Source organism: Uloborus diversus, chromosome 9 (assembly GCF_026930045.1).
Source record: "Uloborus diversus isolate 005 chromosome 9, Udiv.v.3.1, whole genome shotgun sequence".
NCBI classification, from domain to species: domain Eukaryota; kingdom Metazoa; phylum Arthropoda; class Arachnida; order Araneae; family Uloboridae; genus Uloborus; species Uloborus diversus.
Window position 1 is genome coordinate 112731633 of NC_072739.1, and position 12025 is coordinate 112743657.

The window sequence follows — 12025 nt, forward strand, 5'->3', positions numbered from 1 at the left end:
AGGTATACGTCACTTGGTGCATGTTTATTTTTGGCAATTTTAATTTATTCATCGCTATTGCAAAATAAGGTATAACTTTGATATACCCCCCCCCAAAAAAAAAAAAAAAATTATGCGCCAAATCTGGCACTCCCTACGGACTTTTTAGGGTTGCTGTTTCTTATTTTTGTGTTGCCAATTTAAGTTTTTTTCAGCTTTTAGGTTTTTGCTGCTGCCAAATTTAGTATTTTCTTGTATTTTGTACCATGAGTGAGAACAAAAGTCGCCAAATTTCCGATTGGGGGGGGGGGGGTTATATCAAAGTAGTTCCCAAAATAAAAATTTTCTAGCCCGGTGACATTTAACAACTTCAATTTCTAAATTTCTAGGGTTGCCATATTTTGTAAATGCTGACACTCGCTTTTAGCAAATTTTTCAATTGTCGCCAAGTTAAAAAGTAATCGTGTCACCAAACCAAATGACGTTTCTTTAACGCAAAAGTGCCCTAATATCTAAGTATGTGCTCAGATAAGAGAAATTTTTGTTGAATGATATATATTTTTAGATTTATCAATTTCAGACTTCAACAAGATTGTATCAAACGTTCAATGCTTTAGTTGCAGATGCAAATTTAAATGTTCAGTTTGTTTCCACGAATAGTTGAAATCTGATTCGATTCAGCCAAATCGTTCAACGTCCGTTTTTTATGCCAATGAGATGAGATTTTGAGGCAGTGAATTTATCACATCTCGCATCCATCGCCAGGGGTATGCTTATGTTTTCTTGATCGTCGTCTTCTAGTAGATCGACGGCCTCCTGATGCTTTCCGACGGCCAGAAGAACGTCGTCGCCTGGACCTTGACCTTTTTCTTCCTCCTGATCTTCTGGATCTGGATCTTTTCCGTCCTCCCGATTTTCTGGAGCTTTTTCTGCGTCTACCACCAGACCTTCTGCGTCTGGCTCTTTCTGCAATCTTGTATTTGCCATCCGTCATGGATAAAAGTCCAGACTTGACCCCATCATAGAGGAACATAAAGATATCATTAACCTGTTCATTGACGTTCAGTTTATTTCCAGATGCTAAAGCCATCTTGATTTCTTGCAGTGACGATCCTTCCTGTGAATGAAGTTCTTCAATGGCGTTCAATACAAATTTTCCAACTGCTTTCATTCCCATTTCATTTCTTGTAGCATTTGGTTTTTCAAGGCTTGAAGCGTTATTGGCCGGTACTTGGACAGATAATTTTGCAATCAGTGGAGAATTTTGATGCGAATTTATGCTATCCATTCGAAATATATTATTAGAATGTTCAGAAAATTTAAAACAAATATGTCGGTGGTTTTAATTTAAATGGAAGATCATCAATTTTAAAGGAACATCTCGTGTGAACATTGTGATTTCATGCACGTGTCTTTTTTGTGGCCACTCATATTGAAATAGCAACTTTTTTCAACCATATAAACTTTAAACACAAAACAAACTACTAGTACACTCTTTGTTAAATTTCGTGAAAATATTACAGAGCCTGAAATTAGTTTTCACTTCTGTTGAAACATCAAATGTAAGCATTCGGCTCAAAAAGTGAACTAACTACTCAGCATGGTATATTACGTGTACCCATAATATGGTAATAATTCGGAAATTTTGCTACTCAGCGGCCATCAAACGAAGGCGTTGCTATGACAATGAATCCAAACAGTTGAAATTAAATTGCTTAAATTTGCAATGGGGTCGTTTCCAAAATTTTAAAAGTATTTTTTTTCTGAAAGAGCATACTTAAAAACATAGGATCTGACTTTTTTTAAATAATTAGTTTAAGTTTATGATTTAAAAAAAAATACTTAAATCGGTATGCTTTCATTGTTTATACTTCTGCGGATGACATCACAAATAATGGAATGCCATTCAGTGTTGACCAAAATATTTAATTCGCATCTTTACTCACGTGTATTGGCAACGATACGGTTGATAGCAAGCGTAGAGCTCAATTTTAATTCGCTTCTTCATTATCATAACGTGGAAACGCGATAGAAAGATGCGCCAAAGAGCATTATTTGTGACGTCATCAAGACCACGCTTTGTTTGAAAAATCGGACATTTAAAAAAGTTAATTAAAAAATAACTATTGGGAAAGTAAAAGTATTTTCTGGGTCCATGTTATTATTATTTTTTTTTGCTCATTCTATCTATTTTAGTGACAAAAAGTACTACTTTTGACTGAAGGAAACAACCCCATTCTAATAACTGTAGAGGCGCTGAAGTCTCTGGTGGCTGAAAATGAAAAGATGTAAAACTTTTACGTAGGGTATGCTTGGAGCAGATTCAGTTTTTGAACATTGAGACACTAATTTCTAGAAAAAAAAAATGGTAATCTATGTTGAAAATCAGTACCCAAAAACTACTTAAGAAACTGTTTTAACTTTGCTATCCCTTTTTCTGTAACTATTAATTTGCTGAACTATAAATTACTGCTGGATAAAATTCCGTGATTTAAGGACAAAATAGGGTTTGTATTTCAATCAAAACATTTATATCAGTCAAATAATTCGACATTTTACTAATTTCGAATCTATATGTTTAAAGTTCTGGGAAAATGCTTTTTACTACTCTTATTTTTTTACATTTTACTTTATCTCGTCTACGTCAGGGGAAGAGGATTCTGAATCTTACAACCCACCTCTTTGATTTTCCTTATTTATGTGATTCAGGAATGGATTTAAAACCCAATACATTCAACGTTTTGAATCGACCAGTTCGATTTGCATTGAAGATGAGAAGCTTAAAAATTCAATGGCATGTTGGTTAAAAATTCATGAATTTTCTAGAAATGTTACTTTTTATTTTTCTTTATACTGTAGGAATTCGCTGTAATTTGAGAGGGGAAACTGATTAAGCGTCCGTGGTCAGATTCCATTAAAAAAATGTTTTTCTCAAATGATATTTGATTCATCAACAATATTTCAAATGATATTGTTGATGATAATTCGTTGAGTTTAGATATATTACAAATGGTGCCACAACAAACTATTAGAAATTATTTAAAAAAACAATTATTGTTAATTAAGAATTAAATAAAAAAATAATTATTTGCTATAACTTTTATTTTCACTGATCAGTTGCTTTCTATATAAAACCATTTCATAAGTATTTGTAATATTTTGACTTTTCGTACAGCTGTTCCATTGCTTTCCACATAAAACCATCTTGCTAACAAGCATAAATTTTCTGATCTTTTTGTAAAACTACTCCATCGCTCTCTATAACTTGTTAATAACCATTAGTCTTTATAAACCTCCAATTGTTTTGCTTTTCCTTTAAAACGATTTTGATAATGGTTACTATTATTCTGAATGGGGTGTTTCCTTCTGTCAAAAGTACTACTTTTAGTCACTGAAATTGATAGAATAAGCAAAAATGTAATAATATGGAGCGAGAAAAAACTTTCATTTTCACAACGCTAATTTTAATTAATTTTTTTAAGTGTCCGATTTTGAAACAAAAGGCGTGGTCTTTATAACGTCATAGATGATGTATTTTGGTGCATTTGTCTATTGCGTTTCCACGTTATGATAATCAAGAAGCGAATTAAATATTGTGCTCTACGCTTGCTATCAACCATATCGTCGCCAGTTCACGTGAGTAAAGATGCGAATTAAATATTACGTTTAGCTAAAAAATGGCATTTCATCATTTGTGATGTCATAGGCTGAAGCGTAAACAATGAAAGCGCACCGATTAAAATATTTTTTTCAATATTAAACTCAGTCAAATTATTTTAAAAATGGTCAAATCCTACGTTTTTAAGCATGCTCTTTCAGAAAAAAAAAAATTGCTTTTAAAATTTTGGAAACGAACCCACTGCTCTTATCGCCGTTATATGTTTTCCATGCATGGAATATTGTTAATAACCATTACTTTTATGTATTTTATGAACAGCTGCTTCCCCACATTCTATTTAAAACCATTTTGAAAATAACTATTATTATATCAGGATTTCTCATACATTCGGTGAATTGCTTTCTACACAAAGCCATTTTGTTCATAATTCGTTACGTTTCAAACGTCCAGATAAGACGAATACATCTAAACTAGGGGGCTGTCGCCCCCTGCTCGCTAACGCTCGCCAACCCCCGGAACTGCTTACGCAGTTCCTTCGGATCGCTTCGCGATCCGAGCTCGCTACGCTCGCTCACCGGTCACCAAATATTGGTCTAGCTTTATTTGTATTAAAAAAAAGGTAGTTTTTCTTTTTAATATGAATATCATAATACTTATGATTTTCATACATTTAAAAGGGGACAATTACTTTGACATGCAACTCGTGCATTGGATTATTATAAAGCAAAAGTTTGCAATTCCATTATCTTTTGAGAGAAGTATGCAAGGGAGCATTTTTGTACTAAAATTACAAAAATAATGTAATCTTTGTTTCCTACATTTACTGAATGCAAAAGAAATTGCAGTGAAAAAAACCCTACAATGTTAACACACTTAAAAACATTTCATGGTCATTAACTATAATATGTTCAGTGTCAAAATATATGTATATATATGTTTTAAAATGTCTAACAATTGTAAAGAGCAAGCAACTTCTGACATTCTCTGAAAACAGTGATTTAGTAAAAAAAATGTTAGAATGAGTGTTTTAAGAGTCAAGAAACCAAATCCAGTGGCACGACAGCTTATGAGGGCCAAGGCCTACTGTACCCATCTCACTCCTGACCAAGGGCTCTGGGGTGCTAGGCAGATGTTCCGGTTAAGAGGTCAGCCTAACGCGGAACCCCCAGGGTTTAGTTCCCAAGCATACTTGGTACTTATTTTATCGACCCACTGAAGGTATGAACAGCTGACTCAATCAGGCCCAACCCGGAGATCGAACCCGGACCTGCAGCGTGGAAGGGCTACCACTGAGCCTCTATTTACGAAGAAGAGAGCAGTGGGCTACGGAGTCTTTAGATGAAAGATCTGAACGCAGATTGGTCAGAAATGCTGCCGATACGCTAAGGTGCACAAATGCACACTGTCTTCAAATCGAGAGAATTCCGCAAGTGTTTCCGAATACATTTACGGATTGATCATGCACTTTACTGGAGAAAAAGGGTTGCCTAAGACTCATAATTATAAAACTGGAGAAAAATATTATTGTAGCACAAAAAAATTATTGATTACTATATAACACTAATATTTGTCATACCTCGGATACCATTTATTTCATTCTATAGCAACGTGCCTTTTAAGTTCAAACGTAAACAATTTTCCGTTAGATTAGCCTTCCTAATGACTATAAATAAAGCAGAGGGTCAAAATGATTTTGTAAAAACATATTAGCAGTAAAATCAGTTTTCACGATTCAATTTGTTGCTTTACTTTGCCACTGTGGTTCAGTTCCTTACATCAATGCCATTGCAAAAGCATGTGAAATGTTTCGCTCTTCAGGTCTTCACGATTCAATTTGTTGCTTTACTTTGCCATTGTTGTTCCGTTCTTAACTTCAATGCATTGCAAAACTAAGTGACATGTTTTGGCAGTGAGAGTTGTCCAATAAATTCATTTAGTCTATGTGAAATAACATAATACAGTGAAGCACGGTTTATAGGTTTCTCTTCTATTCGTTTTTATTAATTATACGTCTTCTAAATTGTCCCTGGATGGTCTACTATACATTTTCTTTACCAATTATACATTTTTTCATTTGTACACTTTTTTCATAGTCCCTTTAAAAATGTATAAGCGGTGCTTCACTGTATATAAAAAAATGTGGTTGGAAAAAAAACTTCAGTATTTACAGGTTGCAGTTAGTTAAGCTTGACCACGAAAAGAAGGCGGATGACCTTGAAGGGAAACGTCATTTGCATCATTTGTAATAGGTAGAATCTTCCAGAAAGCACCAAATAGTAAGAGGCATGGTCTCGTTAATCCTATCTATTCCAAAATAATAACAAAAAACCTATCACAAATGATGTTTTTGCATTGAGGTCATCCACCTTCTTTTCGTGGTAAGCTATAGCAGGGCTGTGAAGTTGGACTGGTTTTATGGTAAAGGAGTCAGAGTCGAAGGTTTAAAATTTCAAGAGACGGAGTTGGTAATTTTCTCTCAAGATTCGCAGCTCTGCCAATATTTGCGGAGTCACAGCCGGGGTCGGACTAATTTTGGGTAAAGGAGTTGGAGTCTCTAAAAATCTTGTAGTCAGAGTAGGACATTTTTCCTCCGACACTGCAGCCCTAGTAAGTAGGGAACTTTATTTTTTGTAAGCAATATGGTTAAGGGAAAAACCTTTCGACATCAATATTAACTTTGCAAACTATTTTTTAAAAAAAGAAGAAAATCATAATACTTTTCTGAATACACGATAGAAAATTTCTGGGTTTTCAGATACTATGACTCTTGAATGCCTTGTGACATGTCTATGACTGAAAAGTGGTTTTGTCAAATCTAAAAAACATTGTATCAAAAGTTTGACCCTGTGCGTTATTTATAGTCATTAGGAAGGCTAATCTAACAGGAAATTGTTCACGTTTGAATTTAAAAGGCACGTTATTATCGGATAAAATAAGTGGTATTCGAGGATAAGTATGAGTGCTATTATTAGCATTCTTTTTTAAAATAAAATAATATTTTCTCCCAGTTTCATTACTATCACTGTTATTTCAACTCTTTTCTCCAGTAAAGTGCATGATTATACCGGAAATATGTTTAAAAACACTTACAGAACTCACTCGATTTGCAATTCGCGGTTCACGGCGTGCATTTGCGCGCCTAATCCTATCGGCAGCATTGCTTACCGATCAGCGTTTAAATCTTTCATCTAAAGACTCCCAAGCACACTGCTGTTTTCTTTGTAAATTATATTCAAATGATCGAAAACACTCATTCAAAAATCAAAATTCTAACGCTAGACATCTAACGCTAGAAGCGAGTCTGCAGCACTTGTAAACAACGATCGTAAACACGTAAACAAAGCGGATCGTTGCCAACGGAGAGAAAGAAATAAAGGCTCGTTTTGCGCCACGCATAAGCGTTTTATATCTATAGATAGATGAGAGGGAAAATTAAAAACTTGATGCCGGTATTCCGCTCATTTGAATAAGACTCTGCTTCTGCAAAAGCTGGCATCGCTAAAAAATAATAGATTCGTCCATTTCCGGCTGTAAAACGGATGTTTGTCTTTCTATACAATCCGTGGTCAGACAGTATAACGACAGCATTTAGAGTTTTTGCATTTTTCTTCTTTTGGTCGGGACGAGAGTGATATTTAGCATTGCAACGGAATTAATGTGACGTAATCAGACAGTAAAAAGTTTTACTATAAAAATGTTTTTTGTGGCTCATTATAAAGACCTTTACTAAAGAAAAAATGCAACAGCACGTAATGAGCATCTCTTCAAAGTTATGTTTGCTAAATAAATCCAAATGAAATAAACAAACGTGTTTAAAAGTAAAGGAGAAAATTTTTAAATATTTACTCAACTTTTTATTTCCTCGGCACTAAGTAAATTAAACATCTAACTGGATACTATTTGAAATGTTTATCATTAATATATATATCTAGCCTGCGTGATTATTAGTTTTTTACGTCATAAAGATTTTTTCTCACTTTAAAACTTACATAAGTATAGCTGTGGGAAAATGTTAAACAATGAGATATGTTCAAAATCTAATCTCTTCTTCTCTTAACATCATTTGGAAAGTCATCAATCAACCAAATTCTGACTTACAGAACTCAAAGTCGAAAATTCTTTTCTCATAGTTTCTAAAAATAGTATGATTTTGTCGAGTATCATTATCCAGATCTCTTTAATGGTTCTTAATCTTAGCTGATTGAAAGGTTTTAATGTATACACGCTTTGTCTTCTTTTTTACAGAGTGGCAAGTTAAGTTACGCCCTAGTTTGCACTGGGGCGTGCCTCTGCTATCTGGGAGCCTTGGAGTGCGGGTTTGTCTTCGATGATGTGTCTGCTATTCAAGAAAATCAAGATCTGAGGCCGACAACTCCTTGGTCGAACCTACTTGCGAATGACTTTTGGGGCACGCCGATGTATAAAGTAAGTATGGTCCGACCGCGAACAAATGACCCTTGTCAATCATTTGAGAAAACGAGTCCATTCCTTAAAATAGGTTGAGAAGGTAAAAAGGACGCGTGCCATATTTTGGAGTTGAGCAACATTTTGGCGATGTGAGAAAAAAAAAGTATTCCTAGTACATTTTCGTTAGGTGGTTATTTAAACCTGAAAAGTTTAAGTTGCAGCAGTAACTGCATTGAGTTGGTGAAAAAGTAAAAATGACAGGCTTTGCATTCCATATTGCAACCCTACTCTTGCCAATTTTCAATTGAAATTAATTATATGAGGTGCTATCTCTGACCAATGGCTGATGAAAGAAGTGAAACTTAGATCTCCACACTAAAGTAGAATGTGATCCGTTCAATGAGACATCTGCCTTGACCGCACAAAATTCAAATATTTTACCTCTTTGTCTGATTTCTTAAATTCTAAGGTAACATATTCAAATTCTAGAACCAATGTCGCACTTGCAAATTCCGTATCAACTTTCCTCTCCATATCGCTCCTTCACGAAAATGGACAGTTCTGAAAAGAGGCGGAGCCGAAGGTCAACACTTCGCGGTCACACTGTATAAAGTCGAAAACAAATCTACTCACACAGGTAGATAATAGATGTAACATATAGAGTTCCAGAGTGAGTCAAAAAATACAGGAGTCTTGATGTCTGTATTACCTGTATACAGGAGCATCTATGTATATCAGTGACACACACAGGAATTTTTCAAAGGGAGAGGGGATCCAGGATCAAAGGTCCACCATTCTCATTTAATACTCCAACACGCATCCAAAGATGTTCTTTTGATTTTATCGATTGTCGGGAACAAAAAACGTTTAAACGAAATTATTGAATAATTACTCAGCATTAGTTTATACTAGTGTACGCCCTGTGGTCGAAATTCGACCATATTCATAAATGAATATTTGAGAAAACGTGTATGAATTTAACTATTTCCAACATTTTTATTGTTACTCTTACTCATGTTTACTGCGGCATATCTGGAAACATACAATTTTTATATGTACACACAATACCAAACAGTAGTAATTTATTTCAATTTTCCTTTTTGTCTCTTAATCTCAAAATAAATGGATGAAAGGGAACATTTCGGCAATGAGTTGGTTTCCGAAATTTAAAAAAAATATATTTTTTTCTGAAAGAGTATGCTTAAAAACGCTTAAAAGTATTTAGCATTTTTTAAAAATAATTTGAAAAAATCAAATATTTTTAAACAATTATTTTAGTTGAAAATTAAAATAATTGCCGATTGAAATTCATTTTGTACGCTTCTTCACATGACATCAAAAGCGATGAAATGTTATTCGCTGATGCCATTAACGCACAGAGCAAATTGTCATAACCTGGAAACGCGGTTGACAACAAAGCGTAATCATTTAGCGCGGCAATGGAGTAGCACGTCAAAGTACATCACCTGTAACGTCTTAAAGGCCACGCCTTATTTCCGAAATCGGACAGTTACGAAAATAAATAAAAAATAATTGTTGAGAAAATAAGTTCTTTTTCTGGCTCCACGTTTTTTTTTTTTTTTTTTTGCTTATTCTATCAATTTCAGTGACTAAAAGTAGTTTTTTTGACTGAAAGAAACAATCCCATAGAGAAATTTGTGTGGTCGTCAAATTCTTAGTTTGAATAATTTTATTTTGGATACCATGTTGCTTTGTGCTAACCCTATGCAAATAGAAGTTTCCCAACTCTTTTTTTACGTATGCCAAGGAAAAACCTTTTTCGCGCTGGCAATGGAAACAAAAAATTTGGCGCAATGGATAAAAATCGACAATTATCCAATTTTTGAAATCTTCCCGTATAAAATGAAGCATCAAAACTCAGTTTATACGTAAAACTTCTGCGTAAACAATATTACATATAAAACGTGTACTATTATTGAGTAAGTTGTTTTGAGATCGTCATTAGAAATATAAATTTCCAAGTATCAAATGAACGAACTCTACTCGTGGCAACATACAACTGTCCATTCGAAAACACGTCGCAATAATAGTACGACTTAAAAAAAAAAATCGTGTTATAGTGATTTGTTTATAGGAGGTTATATAGGGGTGGTGCATAACTGATGTCATACTTTTCAACATTTTTGACCCTCTGCTCCTTTGTCACAAAGTTTTACCCTTCACCATATCACCTCTTCCCTTTGTCACATGCCATGCTGTTTTTCATAAACGTTCCTTTAAAAAAAATTGCTTGTTATCACATTTTCCCCATTGTATGTCCCTCTTGTTATTTCGTTCCTCTCCCTTGTCACGAACTGTTTCAATTTTGTGAACCTCACCTTAAAGCGGGACTTCATCCGTGGACAGCATGTGTTTTGTGGTAACCGTATGCAAATATATATTTCCCTACTCTTTGTTTACGTATGCAAAGAAAAAACATTTCTCGCGTTGCAATTGGTGCCAGAAATTTGACGCCAATAGATGAAGAGCTCCAATTTAACAATTATCGAAATCTTCCCGAATGAAATGCTGCTGCAAAACTCAGATTATATGTAAAACTTTTGCATGAACAATATTTCTTTTAAACCGTTTAAAATTATTCAGTAAGTTGCCTTGACCTCTGTTGCCCTGACCTGCCGTTAGAATTATTAACTTCCAAACAGTCAAATGAACGAATCCTACTTGCTACATTAAATATTGTCCATTCAAAAACACTGGACGTCGCAATATTAGTGAAATTAAAAAAAAAAAAAAATGTCTTTGCGATTTGTTTACCGTTTAAGGGATAACAGACTAATACAGTTTTCAAAATTTTTGCTCCGTCTCTGCTTTGTCACAAAGTTTCACATTTCACCGTACCCCCTCTTACCTTTGCCTCTTACCTTTGCGCGTCGCCCTTACAACGACACTGTTTAATATAAACGTTCTTATTAAAAAAAAGGCTTGCTGTCACATTCTCCCGATTGTATGTCACTCTTGTCATTTATTTCCTCCCCCTTGTCACGAACTGTTGCCCTTTACTGAACAGCACCTTAAAGAGGGACTTCATTCGCAATCAGCTCCTTGCAAACAGACATTTTACTCTTCTTTTTTTTTTTACGAATCCAAAAGAAAAATATTTTTCTCGCTGGCATTAATGCCAAAAATTTCTCACCAATGGACAAAATTCGCCTTCACAATTATGGAAGTCTTCCCGAATGAAATGATACCGCAAAACTCCTTTAACGCGTAAAACTTCTGCACAACAATATTCTTTGTAAAAGTAGGCATGACCTTTGCAGTTAGAAATATAAAATTTTCTACGGTTTAATAAACGAACTCGATACGCGGCAACATATAATTGTCCATGCGAAAGCACTGGACGCCGTAATAATACGGCAACTTTATCGAAAGTTTCACTTTGAGATCTGTTTGTGATGATAGAAAATGCATTTATTATTGGGAGCTGTTTTTTTTTTGTTGTTGTTGTTTTTTCAGATGGGGATTTCATCGAAATTGAAAGTCCTCCCTCACTCCGTAAAATGATTTAATTTAGCATTAAAATCGCGAAAACATAATCAAAATGAAAATATTTTAAATAGCCGTAGTTACCCAAAAAGCCTCAATAATAAAAACAAATGCAAGTATTTCATTTCTTTACGCTCAAGCGAGAAATGGCAACGCATAATATTATCCAGAAATTTCTCCACGCTTACCATGTCGCGTGAAAAATCAAATAAAAATGAATTTTCACTAACTTTTAATTGCCTCTAGCTCATTTTCTAGTCATCTTAGCAACTTGGTCATTTCACGCGGTAAAACCGGGTAGAACGTTTTTAGAAGCATTTTTCACGAGCTTTCCAACCATACCAAACACGAAGCATTAAAATGCATTTTTCGTGTAGAAAAAGCGGTTTAAAAAATGAATTAAAACTTAATGTTTCACGCTTCCAACAATGAATTTCAACAATGGAAAAGAGATAAAATTAAAATTTTTGAGTTTCGCGAACTAAAAAACGCTTATAACTTTTTTTCTAGTGG

General features: G+C 34.4%; 1 protein-coding gene across 1 annotated transcript in view; it reads left to right on the top strand.

Moving 5' to 3' along the window:
* The first annotated feature begins 2553 nt into the window (after window positions 1–2553).
* LOC129230442 (protein O-mannosyl-transferase Tmtc3-like) overlaps window positions 2554–12025 on the top strand; it is a 108084-nt gene continuing 98612 nt past the window's right edge. The window contains exons 1-2 of the mRNA XM_054864841.1: window positions 2554–2562; window positions 7844–8023. Of these exons, the coding sequence (XP_054720816.1) occupies window positions 2554–2562; window positions 7844–8023 (189 nt within the window). The remainder of the gene's footprint in view (window positions 2563–7843; window positions 8024–12025) is intronic.